General features: G+C 41.6%; 2 protein-coding genes and 1 long non-coding RNA gene across 3 annotated transcripts in view; all 3 read left to right on the top strand.

The window, feature by feature from the left end:
- The window catches only part of pag1 (phosphoprotein membrane anchor with glycosphingolipid microdomains 1), a 51,602-nt gene extending 40,896 nt beyond the window's left edge, over positions 1 to 10,706 (top strand). Inside the window, exons 5-9 of the mRNA XM_023960178.1 lie at positions 172 to 268; positions 875 to 1,044; positions 1,241 to 1,672; positions 7,964 to 8,017; positions 8,227 to 10,706. Coding sequence (XP_023815946.1) covers positions 172 to 268; positions 875 to 1,044; positions 1,241 to 1,672; positions 7,964 to 8,017; positions 8,227 to 8,586 — 1,113 coding nt within the window. The 3' untranslated portion in view covers positions 8,587 to 10,706. The remainder of the gene's footprint in view (positions 1 to 171; positions 269 to 874; positions 1,045 to 1,240; positions 1,673 to 7,963; positions 8,018 to 8,226) is intronic.
- A 1,786-nt stretch (positions 10,707 to 12,492) lies between these two features.
- znf704 (zinc finger protein 704) overlaps positions 12,493 to 17,372 on the top strand; it is a 50,564-nt gene continuing 45,684 nt past the window's right edge. Inside the window, exon 1 of the mRNA XM_004074379.4 lies at positions 12,493 to 13,199. Coding sequence (XP_004074427.1) covers positions 12,963 to 13,199 — 237 coding nt within the window. The 5' untranslated portion in view covers positions 12,493 to 12,962. The remainder of the gene's footprint in view (positions 13,200 to 17,372) is intronic.
- LOC110015978 lies at positions 16,338 to 17,159 on the top strand. The gene is made up of 2 exons (XR_002291236.1): positions 16,338 to 16,597; positions 16,679 to 17,159. It is a non-coding gene; the product is annotated as an uncharacterized LOC110015978 (long non-coding RNA).

The raw sequence follows: 17,372 nt of genomic DNA, 5'->3' as shown, positions 1-17,372 counted from the left end.
GAATTGCAATATTGTGCAGAATGCATTGGGCTGCAGTGGCATTTGGGTTTCAGTGAGGTGTGAAAGTGACCTGATGTAAACAGAGGACAGGTGTAGATTGATTTCAGTCCAAAGCTGAAGTGAGCTCTCTGTGAGACCTGCAGTGACAAACACCCCTCCTTTGTTGTTCAGCTGTCGGAGAGAGAGACGGCCAGCCAATCAGCAGACAGCCCTCAGACTGACGGGGCAGTCAGCACCTCGCACAACGGTCCTCTCACCAGCGGTACAAGTAAGTCCACCCAATCCACTCTGTTTACTTCCTGTTTAAACCTGAAACGGAGAACAACTTGTTTTTCATCTCCTTTTGTTTCCATGAAAGGGAAATGCAAAATTAACTTTTTGAGCTTTTAGGTGTATTATAATGTTATTTCCTCAAAACAACCCAATTTCTGAGTATTCCATTAAAAACCTGCACTCTGAGCAGCAGCCTCTCCCAATTCTCCCAAATCTCACATCCAAACTCTTGCAAGAATAGTCTGCGCTGCCGCACCGCCCCCAGGCTGACGCACACACTCACTTTCTCCGCAGAGTTAGCAATGATAGACTAAACGCCTTGATTTTATATGCACATCCATCCTTCAAAATTCCAGGTGTTGCTTGTTTCCGTGGTCGAAACGCAGACACGCTGCCAGGCCGGCTCTAGGTTGACGTCATGAAATGACAACTTTTTTCTCATATTTTCACAAGTTTATTCTTTGTAAATTTTTTACTTTTTTCTCATAATTGTACAATTTATTCTTGCCTATCCATTTATTGTTTTTTTTTCTTTCACAGTGTCCCTAATACTCCATTGTAGTTTTGTCATCCATTACTTTTTTTCCCCCCAACTTCCCAGTTCTCACAGAGACACAGGACACAAGTCCCCAGTTGTCTGAAGAGATGCTCTCCAGCCAATCAGAGCTCAGGTCCTCCAAGTGTCATCAGGATCGAGAGCTTCCCAGCATCCCTCCCAGTAATGCCCTGATAGGGGAGCAACCCCCAGCATCAGGGGACAGCCCCTACGAGGTGGGTATATAAAGCCGCCTTACAGCAGCAGACGTTGTTTCCACTCAGTCTTTGAGCCTTTAAGAGTAAATAAAATTAACTAATTGATCATTTTATTAATTGAACCTAATAAACTTGATACTTTTACACAAGAATCTGCCATATTGCTTGAGTTTACAGCTGACAGCAGCACTGACAATGTTTTTTTTATATACAGGTGGTAAAGGAGATGGTAGTGGGCTTACGCGACGTCACCACCGAGGACTCACTATATGAGACTGTCAAAGAACTGAAAGACCCGCATGTGCAGCCATGCCCTCCTAATGGTACCGTCATTCAGCCGAGCCCCAAAGAACCCCCCACTCATCCCGCTCCTATTCTCAACGGCCATGTCAGCCCCGGCACGCCTGAGCGAGGGCCGCTGTGTGACGGGGTGGAGTACGCCTCCGTGGACCTGAAAAAGAAGAGCCGCCAGAGCGCTGACATGGAGGCCAAGAGGCGCTCCGATCATGCCGGCACTCCATCCCATACAGCTCTGGAAGCTCCGGAGGAGTTGCCGCCACCAGTACCAGAGAAGGTTCTGGACGAAAATGACAACCAGCCAGCGGTTACAAATGGGCTGGGAGGTGCCGGGCTGCAAAATGGGGAGGTGAGGAACATGAGCTTTTATTTTTCCCTTTTTTTTTTTTTTTTTTTTTGTGTCACAAAATGAAATGGTTAACTAAACCTCATGCTCTCTGAAGAAATCCACCCAGCTGGCAGGAGGAGGAGACCAGGGGGCGAACAAAGAAAAAAAACACGTGTCTCACGACCACAGTTATTATCTGCCAAGCTCCCATCGCAGCCTCTTTAGTCAACAATGGCAGAGCAGAGGGAGCAGAGGAGGAAAAAGAGCGCTGGAGTGAGAAAAGCAGGAAACACTGATAGATGAAATACCGATAGTGATGCTGAGGTGCTGAGAGTTTGACACGGGGAAAAAATGCTGGGAGGACTGGGAGCCATTAGGGGTAAATGTCAAGATTCAGGGACAGAGAGATTGATAGAGGACGAAAAGGAGGAGAGGGAGCCAGCAGCATACAAATAAAGTCCTCTGCTGAAAAATGGAAAGTGGTGAATCAGATCTAAAAACTAGACGTCCAGAACAAAGCTTGGTAGATGTGTTTTCTTATCAGCATTCATCAGCTCTGCTTTTCATCTGCAGTTAAACGGGATTTTTCTACTTTAAAATCTACAATAAGACACCATTTAAAGCTTGTATTCTTCCTTACTATTTTCAGAACAACTTTTTTTTTACTCATAATTTAATGTATTTTTCCCTTTTTGACATCCCTGGCAGTGAGGAATACTTGTGGTTTCTGCCTAATCCCCTGAAGAGTGCAGAGATTTCTCTAAATAACTTACTTACTGACAGACTTTGCAGACTGGAACCAGACACTGATCCAATCATGCACACGCCTGAGTATGTGTCTGTAGTAGCCCACAAATGTCCACAGTTTCCCTTCGTCACCTCATCGCTCAGGCACAGTTACGATAACATGTGAGATTACCGGTACCTGCGTTCTGCTAGATAGATATCCCAGAGCTGACTAAAGGTTAACTGTAAATGCTGGGAACTGTGCTATACGATCAGGAGTTGACACTGATGTTTTTTTTTAACTAAACATGTATTTGTGAGCTTGATGTAAAGCAGGTGACCACTGTTACCAGGCCTGCACAATAAATCGGAAATGTATCATTATCGCAATATCAAGCTGTACAATACGCATATCGCAAAAGACGGCGAAAATTGCAATAAATGGTTACCTTAAATGTGCTAAAACAATCTTATGGCAGATTGAAGTATTTCACTCATCAAATAAATCCATTTATGCATTTGACCAATCAGATGGACGCCTTCTAGTTGTAGGCCAATCCGATTGAGTTCTTTTATGTTAGATGTTGACCTCCAATGTAGAGGAGGGTAAACTCTTATTTAAATTAAACTGTTGCAGTGAAAGAGAAATGATGTTTTTGGTTGTTTTGCCATTTGTTCATGTATCGCAAGTTATATCGTCATCGCTATATTGATCCCTAATATCGCAAATCGCAAGCTTTCCTCATATCGGTGCATCCCTCCCTAACTATTACTGTTGTGCTTGTTGATGGATTATATAGACCTAGCAAAGTCCTCTGACTCTCTGATTTATACAAACAAACACTCAGATTATCGACTCATTCCCTGCTGTGAATGCATGTGTAGATTTTAGGCAGTTTTTTAAACTCTGTCAGATTTAAATTGATTGAAAAAACAGAGGACTGAAAAAAACCCAAATTTAATTTTTAAACCACCTGGAAATATCATGCAGTTTTTTTTTTTTGATTTTGTTTTCTTCTCAAAATGCACAGGGCTTTACGTCACTTGGTCTCTTTTTTGTCTGCTCTTGTACTGCGAATGGCTGAGTGGCCCAACTGTATTCACACTGTCCCCAAACCACACCAGTGAACCGCAAGTGAACTGAGACCCTTTTTTCACACCAGAGTTTAGTCCAGTTTACACTCCAGCCAAATGACGAAGAAGAAGAGAATGTCCCTTTGTTAACGCGCCTTTAAAAAACTCACTCCGATCATCGTCTGATCCATTGTAAGTGGTCTTTTCATTCTGATTATGTGGCTTTTAGGTCATTTTCTAGTCCAGTGTTTTTCAACCGGTGTGGTGTGCCATGGGAAATTGCCCTCATTAACTGATCTAAAAACATTTCCCATCTCCAGGATATCAGCTCTTTGTTCATCCAAACAGGCCCTGATAAAACACTGAGTAGTTAGGAATATAAAAGATCATAAAATACTTTTTTCTTTGTGTTTATTTGATTCTATTAAAGACATTTTGATAAGAATGACGGTACAGCGATTTAGCCGCGGCTTCAGCTGTTTTCGGAAAAGTCCCGCCCCTTTGACTGTCTCCACCAATCATTCTTGGAGGCTTAATCACACGTCATCAGTCTGACCAATCAGAAGTGGTTCAAGTCTTCACTTCCTTGTTCTAATTCTGCTCCTAAAGTCTCTCAGTTCTACCAAAAATACCAGCTAAAGCTCGTCTTTAGCGGTGTAGCTTTCCACAGAATCCGGTGTCAGACCGTGGAACAAGTGAACAAAACAATGAAACTCAGAGACGTTAGTCTGTCTGTGTTCGGCTGTTTGCACTACGTCTCCCATGATGCATTGGGTTAAAGTGACAGCATCTCAGCGCACAATGAGCCTTTCTTTGTTAAACGTCTTGAAACCACACAAACAGTTTTTAAATCTTCTAACTTAACTTTTATTACATCTTTTAGAAAAAACTGTTGCAGCTTCCAGCTTTTTCTGTCACAATTATCACAAAAATGCATGTGAGATTGCAGAGGGGCTGTAGATCAATACAGACTATGAGTTTCTCCTTTTTATTTTTTTTTATTTTTTATATTTTTACAATTTTGGATGCTGGTGTGCCCCGGGATTTTATTCAAGGTTAAAGTGTGCCATGGCTCAAAAAAGGTTAAAAAAAACACTGATCTAGGACATAGTTTCTGCATAGTTCTAAATAGTTTTGATGGCAGCTTTGTCACGCAAAAATTTATGTGAGCAAAATCAAAGATAGGAAAAAAGTGAGATGACACACAACAAATGTAAAAACATTTGTTTGCTAACGTAAAAATATTTTCTGAAAGCAAAAAAAAAATATTTGAAAGCAAAAAAAAAATTGAAAGCCAAAAACACATTTTTTGAAAGCAGATTTTTAATATTTTCATTTGCAACTTAGAAAAGTGGCCAGGCCCCCGTTCCCCTTTTCTGAGAGCTGTTTACCAGCTCTCCTGCTCGCTTACAGTCCCTGAGACCACCAACCTAACATTACCGGTGCAAGAAAAATATGGCATGCAGTATTGGAGCTATCCGGACGTACAGTTTTGGGCCAGTCACCAGCTCAGACGAGGAAAACAAAGACAAATGTGGATCTAGTCATCTACAAGTGGATGCATCAGAATGGGGCGGAGCAGGGAGCTTGTAGGCGGCCCAATGTATTTTCTACATCACAACTACAAGCTTTTTTTAAATGAATTTTTTTCATCTGCCTCTTATTCAGAGTGATTTGAATAAATAAATACTCAGAAATGCAATTTTAAACTTAATTTTCTTTACATATGTCCTCCATCATCAGAAAAATGCTTTAAGAACATTTTAAAAAACACCTAAGACACAATTTTCATTGGAGTGGGTCTTTAGGGTGGCCTCAGAGCTTATGGGAAGTAAAAAAAAAAAAAAAAGAATTTAGGGATGTGAGCACCATGGACTCTATGTAGGGAAAAAACGACCCTGACAAAAAAGTGTAGAAACATGTCATTTTTGTAGTTCTGAGTTATAGGGGAATTATCCATAAATGGTAGGTACACATCTAGAGGGACGAGCTGTTTTCTTCCCTTTTTTTATTTTTCTTGCCAAAACTAATTTTAGACAATACTTCCCCCACATAAGCAGCTACCGAAACTGCGTGACATTTCAAGGCAATTTGCTTAGTTATGTAGCAAAACCAAACCGTGGTGCAAAACTTTTTGGGGTTATCCGCCTGTACAAACCGAGAACATTAGATCATTAGATTATCCTAATGTGAAAACACCTCCAAAAGAGCCCCTCCTTAAAAACCTGTTTAAAAAAAAAGGCTGCTTTCCCACACAAAGGGGAGCTTTGTCATGCACTTGCAGATCCAGATTTTAAGCTGCTTCTTCTACAGTTTTCCAGTTTTGACAGAAAAAAAAAAACAGCTATCAAATCATGAAAAGCAGCAACAACTGTTTAGCTTGGCTTGCCTGCGTGTCGCCTTTGGGCTTTCCATGGGAAGTCCAGGAAATGGATTTGGCCCAGCCAGTGGGCTTCTGAGTTATACATCAGGGTTACAGTGCAAGTACAAAATAAATAAGAAAAAGTCCATATTGAGTATTTCAGCATTGATGTGGATCTCTAAGGACATTTTTTCATAGAGCATGCCATTGTAATGCAGCTTTCTGCAGATTGTGAAAAATTATTTATGTGCATATATCAACATATGCCCTACCAAGTCGGGTTTAATCGGCTTACAGCAGGTGCTGTCTGTCACATCTCCTACATACATACCTCATACGTCTAATCTTCTCACACGTAAAATCGCATCACGTGTAATGTCTGAATGTGCCAGTAACAAAACTAACACTTTCAATAGTTTTACAAGAAATTTTCAATATCAAACACCTTTTTAAGACCCTTTTTTCTTTTTTTTGAATATATAAGTGCCAAGTCACCTGCCACTTGTTTTATACAAATCCTCCTTAGGGACGCATCTTTGGTCATTGGTTGGTTGATTCAAGTAGAAGACACCTGCTGCATTGTTGAGTGTACATCAGATCTATAGATGTAATCATGTCTCCAAACGCAGTCTATGCATAAAGAAGTCGTATTGATTTACGTGCTCCGAGAGAATAATGTGTACAGAGATACTGAGACCAGCAGCCGCGGTCAACACTTTGATAGATTATCTCTGTGCACGGGTCTTCACCCGGATCCTGGGAGCATCGCTTTCACCCGAAAAGTAAACATGGGCCAATTTCACTTCTTTACAAAAAAAAGTAGTATGACTTACAAAATTGTATAACTTAAAAAATAAAACGTATACATTTAGATATTTGTTTTCCCCCACATGATCCTAAAGATAAATAAAAATTGTCTTTTTGGTGTTTTTAACATACTATTGTGAAATTTCTCTGATGATGGAGGACATATGTAAAGAAATTAAGCTTAAAATTCCATTTCTCAGTATTTCTTTATTCAAATTGTTGGAAATCAGGAGCAGACAAACAAATGCAATTTAAAAAAAAGCTTGTAGTTGTGATGTAGAAAATACACAAGCTCCCTGCTCCGCTCCATTCTGATGCATCCACTTGTAGACGACTAGATCTATGTACCTCTTTGTTTTCCCCATCTGAGCTGGAATCTGGCTCAAAATTGTACAGCTGGATGGCTCCAATACTGCTCGCCATTTTTGTTGCACCGCTAACGTTAGGTTGGGGACGTAAGGAGCTGTAAGCTAGCACGAGAGCGTGTAAACGGAAAGCTCTCAGCACTGAAAAGAGGAAGGAAGGGTGGGGTAGCTTGTGCCAGTGGCCCTGCCCACAACTCAAAGGCGAATTTCTAATAAACTACTGCTTCTCAGCAGAAACTATGTCCTAGAAAACGACACAGGTTTTCTGATTTCCATAAAAACGACATAAGCATAAGTTAAAGACCACTGGAAACGCTTTGAAATGAGATCAAAAGATGATCGGAGTTGGACTTTGACAACATAGTGAGTTCTGACAGAGATATTGAGGTTCTTGTTAGTCTGCTTAAGTCTTGAGTCCTGCCTGCACATGTGCTTTGCTGATTAATGGCTACCTCATCGATCATGAGGCAAAGTGGTCTGAGGCTGTGCAGACATCACCCCACACCCCGTTGCTCACTATCGACTCTAACTCCGCAATTTTGCCAAATTAGAAAAATAATAAACAAAACAAACTTGCAGCCTCAAACAGAAACTGCAAATGGAGAGCATGCCTTTTTCTCCTGCTGCCAGGAACGGCTTCCTTTCACTATTGATCACTTCCCAAGCATTCCCTTCACATTCAGAGGTTTTTTTTTTCTTCCTCTGGAGCATGTGTTGTGGATTTGTCAATAGTTTCAGTGCATGTTTTATTAATGGATGTCAGTTAGACCTTCCTTATTTGCTTCACCTCAAAGATGTAAAGATCTGTTATCGCTACAGCTTTATGCACTCTGATATGCAGAAAAATAGCCACCTAAATCTTAAAAAATGTAAATCTGTCTGCCATTTCAACAGCCTTTTTCTTAGAACATTTCTGTTTTTGTTTTTTTTAACTGAAGACATTTTTTTGATTTGAATCTTTTTGTGATCTCTCCACAGTTACACTCCCCCCTGTCTCCAGGCTGCAACAACCACATTCTGTCAGACAATGAGGTAATTGTGTGCTTAACTCTCCTATTTCCCCCACCTCTGTTTCCAGTCATGAGACAACAGCATTGTTTCTGTCTGCAGACTTTAAAAAGGCTAAACTGGAAAAAACAGTTGCAGTGTGTTGTGCAACAATGAAAACATCTATATTTTAAAATCTGGTGGTTTTTATTGTTGTTTTCATAATTTTGTTGTGTATTCTCTGCGCCTTGCAGTCAACTCTGTTCTCTACGGTCTACAAAACGAACTGTGACAGTACTGTTAGTGAGGAAGACAAGGAGCACGACTACAGCAGCATTGCGGAGATCAAGGGCATGGTCACGGCCTCCTCCTCCAGTGACCTCTACGCCACTGTCCAGGACTTCGACACGCCGCCTGACGAAACCCAGCCGCAGCATGACCCTGCTCTGGAGAGCACGGATCCCGGCTACGAAACCATCCGCATGCCAAAGTCTGCTAGCTCGGATGACGACCACAAGGCCAGCGCGGAGGCAGAAAGAGATGCCGCCAGGCAAGAACCTGACTACGAGAGTGTGGCAGAGCTGGGACTCTTTCCGGAGATGTCCCGCCTTTGAGTCTGCTGTGAAACGAGCCGTTGCCTCAGGACACAAAAACACACAAAATCTGCTTTTTGCAGCTTCGAATATCGAGGAGTGAAGTCCTCGCTGCAGCTTGGGTACAGTTAATCACATCCTAACCTCTTTCATTTATCGCTCTGGGTAAAAACCTGCGGTACTAGTTGGCCTTAACGTCATTATGGACTGAAAAGAAATCAAATCACAACACTTTAAACTTGACTAAACAAAAGAGACCAAGATTTCAGTGCCATAGATTCAAGCACTTATTTTGTATGTGAAGGTTAAATAATCTATTCTCTCTGCAGCTTAGCCTCCTCATTGCCATCCATTATGTTTTATAAAGATTTCACAAGGTTCCCTTTTACTTTTCTTCAAGTTCCTGGAACTTCCCTAGCATTTTCCTGGGATTTCAAAAACGAAACAACCAAAAAAAAAAGATCAAACCTGATCCACAGCTGAACACAGGCAGAAATTTCTTCCCTACTGTCACATCCATGTCTGACCGTGAAAGGATAAACGCCTGCAGAGATAAAAGCAAACAAAATATGCACAGAATTTTTAACAAGGTTTCAAAAAAAGATTTGAATCATTTTTAGTACTTTAGAAATTCATTTTGACCCTTGTGATTCATATTTATTGAAAATTGTTTTAGTGCTATGTAATTGTATAAACAAAATATGTATGTGAGAGAAGTTAGGATAAGTTTTATAGGAGTTTCAAATGTTTGAAAATAGGATGCAAACTGAAAGGGAGTTGTGAGGTTACTGACTGTTGGGTACGTGTAACTATTTAAGAAGACAAAAGGAAAAGCTGAGATTTTTTTATGGTTTGCACACAAGCTGCAGTACTTTAGTAAAGTTACTTATTTGGTTACTGTTCTAGTCTCATTCTTGGTACAAAAACTCTTCACTGGCTTTAAAGCACAAATTTATGGTACTGGATGCTTAATGAAATCCACAATCCAGTTACATTCCTGCTCAATTTGAACATATTAAAACTATACCCATCTTTTTGTAGCTTGTACTGATGAAGTGCCAGTTTGGGCTTGTATATAGTGAAAAGCACTATTTTAACCAATTGTTTCTCGCTGGATATTTGATGTTAACCTTATATTGTTCTGTGTCCAAAATGGTGTCATTTAAATATAAATGTATGAAGTGCACTGATGTATGTCAAATCCGTCTGTAGGAAATCTTTTTTACATTTTTTTTTTCATCCATTGTGACTCTTCTAGCTACCAAATCCAGTATTGGACATGGTACAACTCTTATGGTACAACAATTCTAAAAGAAAAAAAAAGTGTGGTACTAAAAGTTATACTGATGCTTAAATAATGTTTATCTGTGTTTAGTATGAAGTTAACAGCCTGTGAACCTTGCTGTAAATGCTTTGCTGCCATAATGACATATTTCCAGCCACCTTAAAATGCTGCATTTTTTATTTTATTTTTTTCTGTATCTTAGTTTTTCATTTGACGTGCTGGATCTTGGATGCTGGCTAAGCCCAGCCTGACCACCACTGGATTCAAAAATGCTTTAAAAACAAACAAGCATTTCCCTATGTTGGTGGAAAATTTAAAAACCAATCCACTCCTGAATGAAGAGAAGAATCCCTTAAAAATGCATCTTATTGTTCTCATAAACTGACACAGCTATTTGGACATCAGATATATGCTTGATCAGAAAAATATCATAAAGGACCTCCAAGGAAATGGGAAAGGAGATGCTTTAGTGCCAAATCTAATCACCACACACCGACCTTTGTTAAGAGACACTTACCTAAAACCACTTAAGCTCTCTAGCTGTGTGTGTTGATCATTTAAACCCATGCACTCCTCTTAAGGAGGGGGTGGGGGGAGGCTCTGATTGAAGGGTTCAGAAGCCCCCCTGAGCTGCTTCTCCCTTAGCTCTACTTCTCCCCTAATGAGACTGTTTGTCCCACCAACGACCAGACAATACCATGCTGACACCGGCCTTTGATCAAAGGGCAAAGCCTGTTTTGGCGGTTATGAGCACATCTGTCACTCCACTGTGTCCAGTTTCCATCCTGTGCATGTAAATATTTTATGACGTGATTCGTTTGACTCAAATCTAAATAAAAGAAAGTGTCTCATGTTGCCTTTGTGTTTGCTTTCTATTGTACAGTGCTCTTAGTTTTCACAAAAATGAAAACTATTTGAGCAACTTTGACATAATTTTTCCTTCTTGCTTTTGTTATCAAGTTTTTTTTTAATCAAAAAAGTGATGCAGAAAAAGTTTTATTCAACAATTGGTAATTTGTGGGGAAAACCACACATTAATTACCCACTCTTGTCATTTATTGATCTTTAGTATTTTAAAAGTGTTCCCAGGGGTGTTTTAAATAAGATTATAACATTTTAAGCCAAAATCAAAAAACCTGTGTTACTCTCCAGGACCGCTCCCAGTCCCCTTCTCCTTTTCATTTCTGAGAGCTCTTTGTTTACACCTTCTCCTGCTAAGTTAGGGCTCTCCTCTTAACTTAACATTACTGGTGCAACAAAAGGGCGAGCAATATTGGAGTATTTTTTTCGTCTGCTTCCTGATTCGCAACGATTTAAAGAAATGAAATTGCAGAACTGTAATTTTGAGCTAAGTTTTTGTTAAATAAAAATCCTCCATTATCAGATACAAGAACATGTGAAAAACAGGATTTTTATTGGATTGGGTCTTTAAAGTTTCTTGTCTAAAAAATGGCATACCTTACAATTAAGTCGTGAGTACATGTGGAATAATCAAAAATAATAGATTTTTTTTAAATAACTAAATAACAATCAAGAGGTTGATCCAACATTTAAATGGTCAAAGAGTCATTGAATATTTGGCTTGTAATGCAGAACAAGACAAGCCTGTATTTAGATAGTGCTTAGAAAAACAAGTTATCGTCATATGAGCTCATCCATCCAAATACCTATGTTTGCCTTTGATATGTCTTATAAGTTTTATGCTGCATGTTTTTCCTGACACTACTCTCTGCATTTACCAGGCTCGGCCTCTGACCAGCACAAGCAGGACACTTGTTCATACCCTGTTGAGGCATTTATCTTTCATTTCGTTTTATGTCTGTTTGTTTTTTGTCATCTGTATTTCTGTATTTAATTGTGGACTTTTCTGGGCCATCGCGTTTGGAGGGCAGTCAGACATTGCCCCGAGTCGCCCATTAATAAATCAGGCCTTGGAATAAAATGATGTCTCTTTTACTATACTGAGGAAAGTACACATCAAGTGATATTTTTTAATGAAAGACATATTTTTATCCAGATTACGGATGATGGAGCTAAACAACTAAACCCATTTAGCAGGATTGTTTTATTTTTATAGTTTTATTATATTACCCTAAGGCTAAAAAACAAACAAAAACAGAACAAGTCCTAGTAGAAGATAATTGGTTATAACTAAAAGTTAGTTGTGAATTTATAAAAGCACCTAATAGTTTTATTGTAACAAGAAAAAGATAGTTTAGAAAGCCTGTGGCTTTTCAAAATGTGTATTGTGGAATAACACGTGGGCTTCCTTAGCCAACATTCCCGGTTTTCCCTATTTTTCCCGCCTCCGCACCCCCGCCCGTCTTGTTTTGGTTCCATCCTTGCGTCATTGTTTTGAATGGAGCATCCTCGGGAGTTGCTTTACCCTCTGTCGGAGGAGAGGGGTGGGGGCGGTGGGGGTCTGTGGAGGCGTGTACTGCGTCGACCAATCAGAGGCCGCCTCGGCCGCCGGACCGCACATGTTTACAGGCAGCATTCCGCCGGTAGAGGCTCCGCTCCCCCGCCGCCGCCAGCGGACTGGATGCTAGCAGTCGATGGAGCCGGAGTCGGCTAACGGGCTTGTTTTTGCATCATTTTCGATGCCAAACACGAAGAAATAACGCGTTCATCCAAAGTAAGTGAAAAAAATTCAACGTATTTGCTCTAATGCTTTTCTTTTAAGTCCGACAACTCCACTAAAATGGCGTCTTTTGGTTAAATCGCGGTGAAATGTCATTTCGGTTCCTGGTGACACAGAGGCTCCGCGTTTTCCCGCCGACCGCTCAGCCAGCAGGGGGCAGTGGGGAAAACAAACAGGTCGAACGGAGGAAAACTGGTCGCCGGCTGGAAGTGGAGTCTGTCCGCGTCGAATGAGTCGCAGGCGGGAACTGAGTCAAAGTCGTCCACGGTGGCCGGTTCGGTGCTGCTGGGCCGTCTTTCGGAGTTTTCTCCCCCCCGAGTATGTGGCCGTTTATCGGTGGAGCGTGTAGTGAATCTGCTGCGGGTTTGTGTGTTCTCCTCGACGTCGTTGACCGGGTGTGAATCTGCGTTTGGCGACACCGTTTCACCGGATTTTGGCGGCTGCGGGTGCAGTGACAGTCGAGTCGCGGGCATGCACACGAGGCGCTTGGTGAAGCGGTCGATCCTCGGCAGCCGCGTTTACGCCCCGAGTCCGACCGGGGACGGTGCCCCGGTGACAGGAGTGGTCCAAGCTGTCAAGCAGGAGAACAGGGACGTGGAGGTCCGGCGCAACGTCTACACGGTCCTCATGCAGGACGGGAGCCTGAAGGAGTTCACCGAGGAGGAGATAGCGGTGGCGGCGAAAGGACCGCTCAAGTCCAGCCTGAAGGTGTGTGTGTGCGCGCGCGCAGCGGCCATGGCCACTGTTTTTTTTTTTTTTTAATTGTGTGTGTGTGCTGTTGTTTTTTTGCACTGTTTTGCAGCGTTTAACCGCTTCCTGCTCGGAGCGGATTCAGCGTTGCTGCAGCCTCCGTGTTGACGGCAGATCGAACCGGCTCGCACTGAACGTGCATCCGTGAAAACACGTTTTTATTTTTGTCGATCATGCAGCTGCGGATTTGGTGAAATAATAAAGAAGCTGTCGTGATATTTGTCGTCATCTGATATGTAGGACAAAGGGCTTGATGGGGCCTGCGCACTGTTTATGTGGCCTCATGGGTGGGCAATGCAAACAAACAAATAAGCAGTGACTGCAGCGTTTTTTCTTTTTCATTTGCATTTAGGTTGATCATATTTTCAATTAGTTAGTTTTGCACCCACATCTTTTAAATGCACATGTGTATCCCATTAATACATTGCACCAATAAGAAAGGCAGTCATCTTTGACAATACCCAAATTCCTTATTCTGTTCAAAGCTTATTAGGTATATTGTGTACTTTGACTCCAGCTTAAATGGCTGGTTATAATCTATGTAAAAACAGGAAAATAAGCCTCTTTTTGATCTAATTTACTCTAAATCTTGCAGCTTTCATTGGTTTATTTGACTTGAGTTTTATTTAACCCTCTTGTGTGTCAGTTTTTATGGCAATGATCAATGGAACTCCGCTAAATCTCGAAAAACTAGTGGTCCACTTCTGTTTTCACGCATTCCAGGCAAACTATGTTTCCTCCAGCAGCGAAGCTCGGGTGTCTTTTCTGAAAGCTTTTAAAACGAGTAAAATAGATTTCAAACCTCCACAAAAACCTTTTTGTAAAGAAAACCCCCGATAGTCACATGATGGAAAGCTGGCGCAGCTGAGGCTGGAAGTGTGGTCCTCACACAATGGTCAAGTCTCTTTCGGCACGTCTCAATTCCCCACTGGAGTCAAAAACAAGCCATAAAAACGAGGAGGAGGAGGAGTCCGCTGCGTGTGTTGGTGCATCTGTGCAGCTTTTGTGTGTGTAGTGAAGGAAGTATGGGATTTTTTCCTCTGGTGTGTGCTTGTGAGCTCCAACAGCTTTCCGTTTTTAATTGATTGTGGGATGAGAAAAGATGAGGCCCCATTTGTACTGCGCAGCAGCTGTACGACCAACAATGTGGACACCCCCAGGTTGGCAACGGGTGGCTTTCCCCAAAGTATCTCAAAGCTCGGCACCGTGCCCAGCCACAGCCTGTGTCTGTGTGTGTGTTGGGGAGCGACTTGTTGGTCTGTACAAGTTTGTTTTTTGAGACCAGCATTGATTTTCTCGATGTTTTGTGATTGTGTTATTTAGTTTTGAGGGAGTTTGCTGTTGTGGAGTGCAGTGCTGGAGTGAATGAAGCAACGCAGCTGAGAGACTCTTTGTTCTGAAGCTGAGATCCCACGGCGAGCTATAGCTTTGGGGGTCTGCATGAAGCACACCGAATGCCGGATGCTTCATCCCTATAGTGGAAAATGGAGATGTACTGATCTTTTGAGGAAGGGGCTGTTTTTTGTTGACTCGTAGATCATTCACAGTTTTCTTTACTCTCTGACACAAGAGCAGGAATGAATGGAGAACTTGAATAAACTTCAATACTGCACTCACTCTTAGACCATAATCCTAATGATGGTGTTGATGTTTAGTTGCGACTTTAATATTTAATAACCCACTCTGATGAAAATGCGGGTGTTTTAACATGTTCTTTTGGCACTTTTCTGTGTGAAGATTATTAAGCTTTACTCAGGAGCTGACAGAAAAATGTTGTTCGAAAAAGAGAATATTTGTGATGTAGAATAAAATATGCTGGGTGGGCCGCTCTGTTCCCCAACACCCCACCCTGGCCCGCTTACACTCAGGTGTGTCAGGAGTGGAGAGATCATGGAGAACCAATACTTATGTGACACAGATTTTGGCTAAAAACGGCATAATTCTAATTCATAAAACACTGGAAATGCTTTTACAATAGATCAAAAGATGATTGGAGGTTTTTAACATAAGTCATGTAAATTTTACTAGTTTTCATTCCATAATTGTCCGTATTTTTTGATGTTGCACGTTGTTGGAAAATTTGTTTTATCCAAATAATAAAAACTAACTAGTTAAGTTAGTACATTATTTCCTGTTTTGATCTTTTGGAATTTGAAATTCCTCGTTTCCCTTTTTTGGAAAGGTCTCTAGCGACAGCAACTTCAACCTGGGGTTTCCCAAGTGGCTGCATTCTTAGGAGCAAGGCCTAGGGGATTAGGGGACTTGCTCCTTTTGGGTCCCAAAAGTCTGGATCCTCATTCTTTTCGGACTTTGGCACCAACGGCTGTCTTCTTCAGTCTCAAATCTTGCAGGAAAATGTGGCTGACGGATCTCCACCCAGACGATCCAGAACGGATTCATCTCAGTGCAGGCAGAGATCAGGATGAGATCCTGCAACCGGTTGTAATCCGGTATCTCCACAGTGTGAGAATAAACTATGGATTGAGATGATAATGCTAATAAATGTGAAGGCACCACATGGTGAAGTAATGGCAACAATAGCTTATAGGATTTCTGATTTTCTCTTTGAAATATTTTAGACAAACTATGAATACAAGATTTTAGTACAAAGAAGTGCACACGTTTAATTTAAGGGCCTACACCATGCTGTTCTTAAGACTTTTATAGTAAACAATATCCATGTACATGATAATATATTACCTTTGGCTAACACAAGAACGTTTTTTTAAATCAAATATGAGTTATTTTCGCAGCTCATTTTCCTACCCGGAAGTAAGACGGCTCGACCTCTTCTCTCCGTGTGGGTGGCGCCCATTTCCTCACCTCGAGTCGGCCCTGGCAGCGAGTCTGCATCTCGCCCACAAAAGCAAAACAACATCCAAACTTTTGCAAAGATGGATGTGCATATAAAATAAATGCGTTTTAGCCAAACACCGCTAGCTCCGCGGAGAAAGTGGGTGTTTGTGTTATAACCTGGGGGTTGGTGCTGGGAAACGCCGTGGAAGCGGCTGTTCTTACTGGTCTAGGTCAGCTCCTGAGAACCCGCTCGTTTGGTGGTTTTGGGGGGGGCTGGTGCTCAGACTGTAGCTTTTTAGAGGAATGCTCCGAAAAGTGTGAAGGTATCAAAATACCGCTTTGGGGTTTCTTTTCTTAAAAACTCAAAAAAATGTATTTTGCATGATATATGCCCTTAAATACAAATGCAAAGTCTTTTTTCCCTCCCCTGGTAAAACTGCTATGCAATTGCCTGGCTTGAGTATAGAAGGCACTGCTTCCGGGAGTGCATCTTTATACCCATGATGCTCCAGGAGCAGGACCAGTCAGACCTGTAGCCCCCTCTCCCCCCTCCAACAGCGGTAACTTAAAACCTAGTGCATCACACAGACAATGAACTTAAATAAACCGTGTAAAAGTATTTACCTTTGTTTTCCTTTCAGGCAGGAGTAAAGGCTTTATGCAAATGTTGGATCAAATGCCAGATAACGAGAGACGACATGTTGTGTGCATTTTATGAAGGGAAATGCAACACCCGTCTAAATTCAAACCTAATCAGAAAACTCCAACAGAACGTGACACAGAAAAAAAGGATTTTTAAAATAGATGTGACGGCGTATGCTGCCATCACACTCCCACTGAGTGCCGTTTGTGAGAGTCAAACTCCAGAGAGGGAGAGGATTAGATGAACGGACCTGCCAGCAGCGCTGACCTCAACCCCAGCTGGGCTGTGCTGTTCACACCACTGACCAACAGCAACCAGGATGTGACAAATGCTGGTTGAAATGCTGGGATGACACCTACAGCTGTGTGCAACGAGGCAGGTGACCGGCATGAGGGAAGATGCCAGGCTAGTGTGCCTATGTAAGCTTCTTTCACAGGCTACTGAGGTTCCCACTAGTCAAATAAATTATATTTTTTAAATCTGTCGATATGTCTTGTATCTTCAATCATTCAATCTCACAAACTAGAGTCCATTGCACATTTTATGTTTCATTTGCAAATTTGACAAAACAAAGAGCTGGATTACAATTTTGGAAAAACCAAACTGACAAAACTGAGCAGGTTGTGTTTTTGCTGGAAGACTGCAATTGTTTACATGGCCACTAGAGGCAGACTAAAAATAATAGTTCACCA

The sequence above is a fragment of the Oryzias latipes genome, chromosome 11 (assembly GCF_002234675.1).
Source record: "Oryzias latipes chromosome 11, ASM223467v1".
Classification (NCBI taxonomy): Eukaryota; Metazoa; Chordata; class Actinopteri; order Beloniformes; family Adrianichthyidae; genus Oryzias; species Oryzias latipes.
The sequence above is the reverse complement of the archived record's forward strand: the minus strand, read 5'-3'. Positions and strand labels throughout refer to the sequence as shown.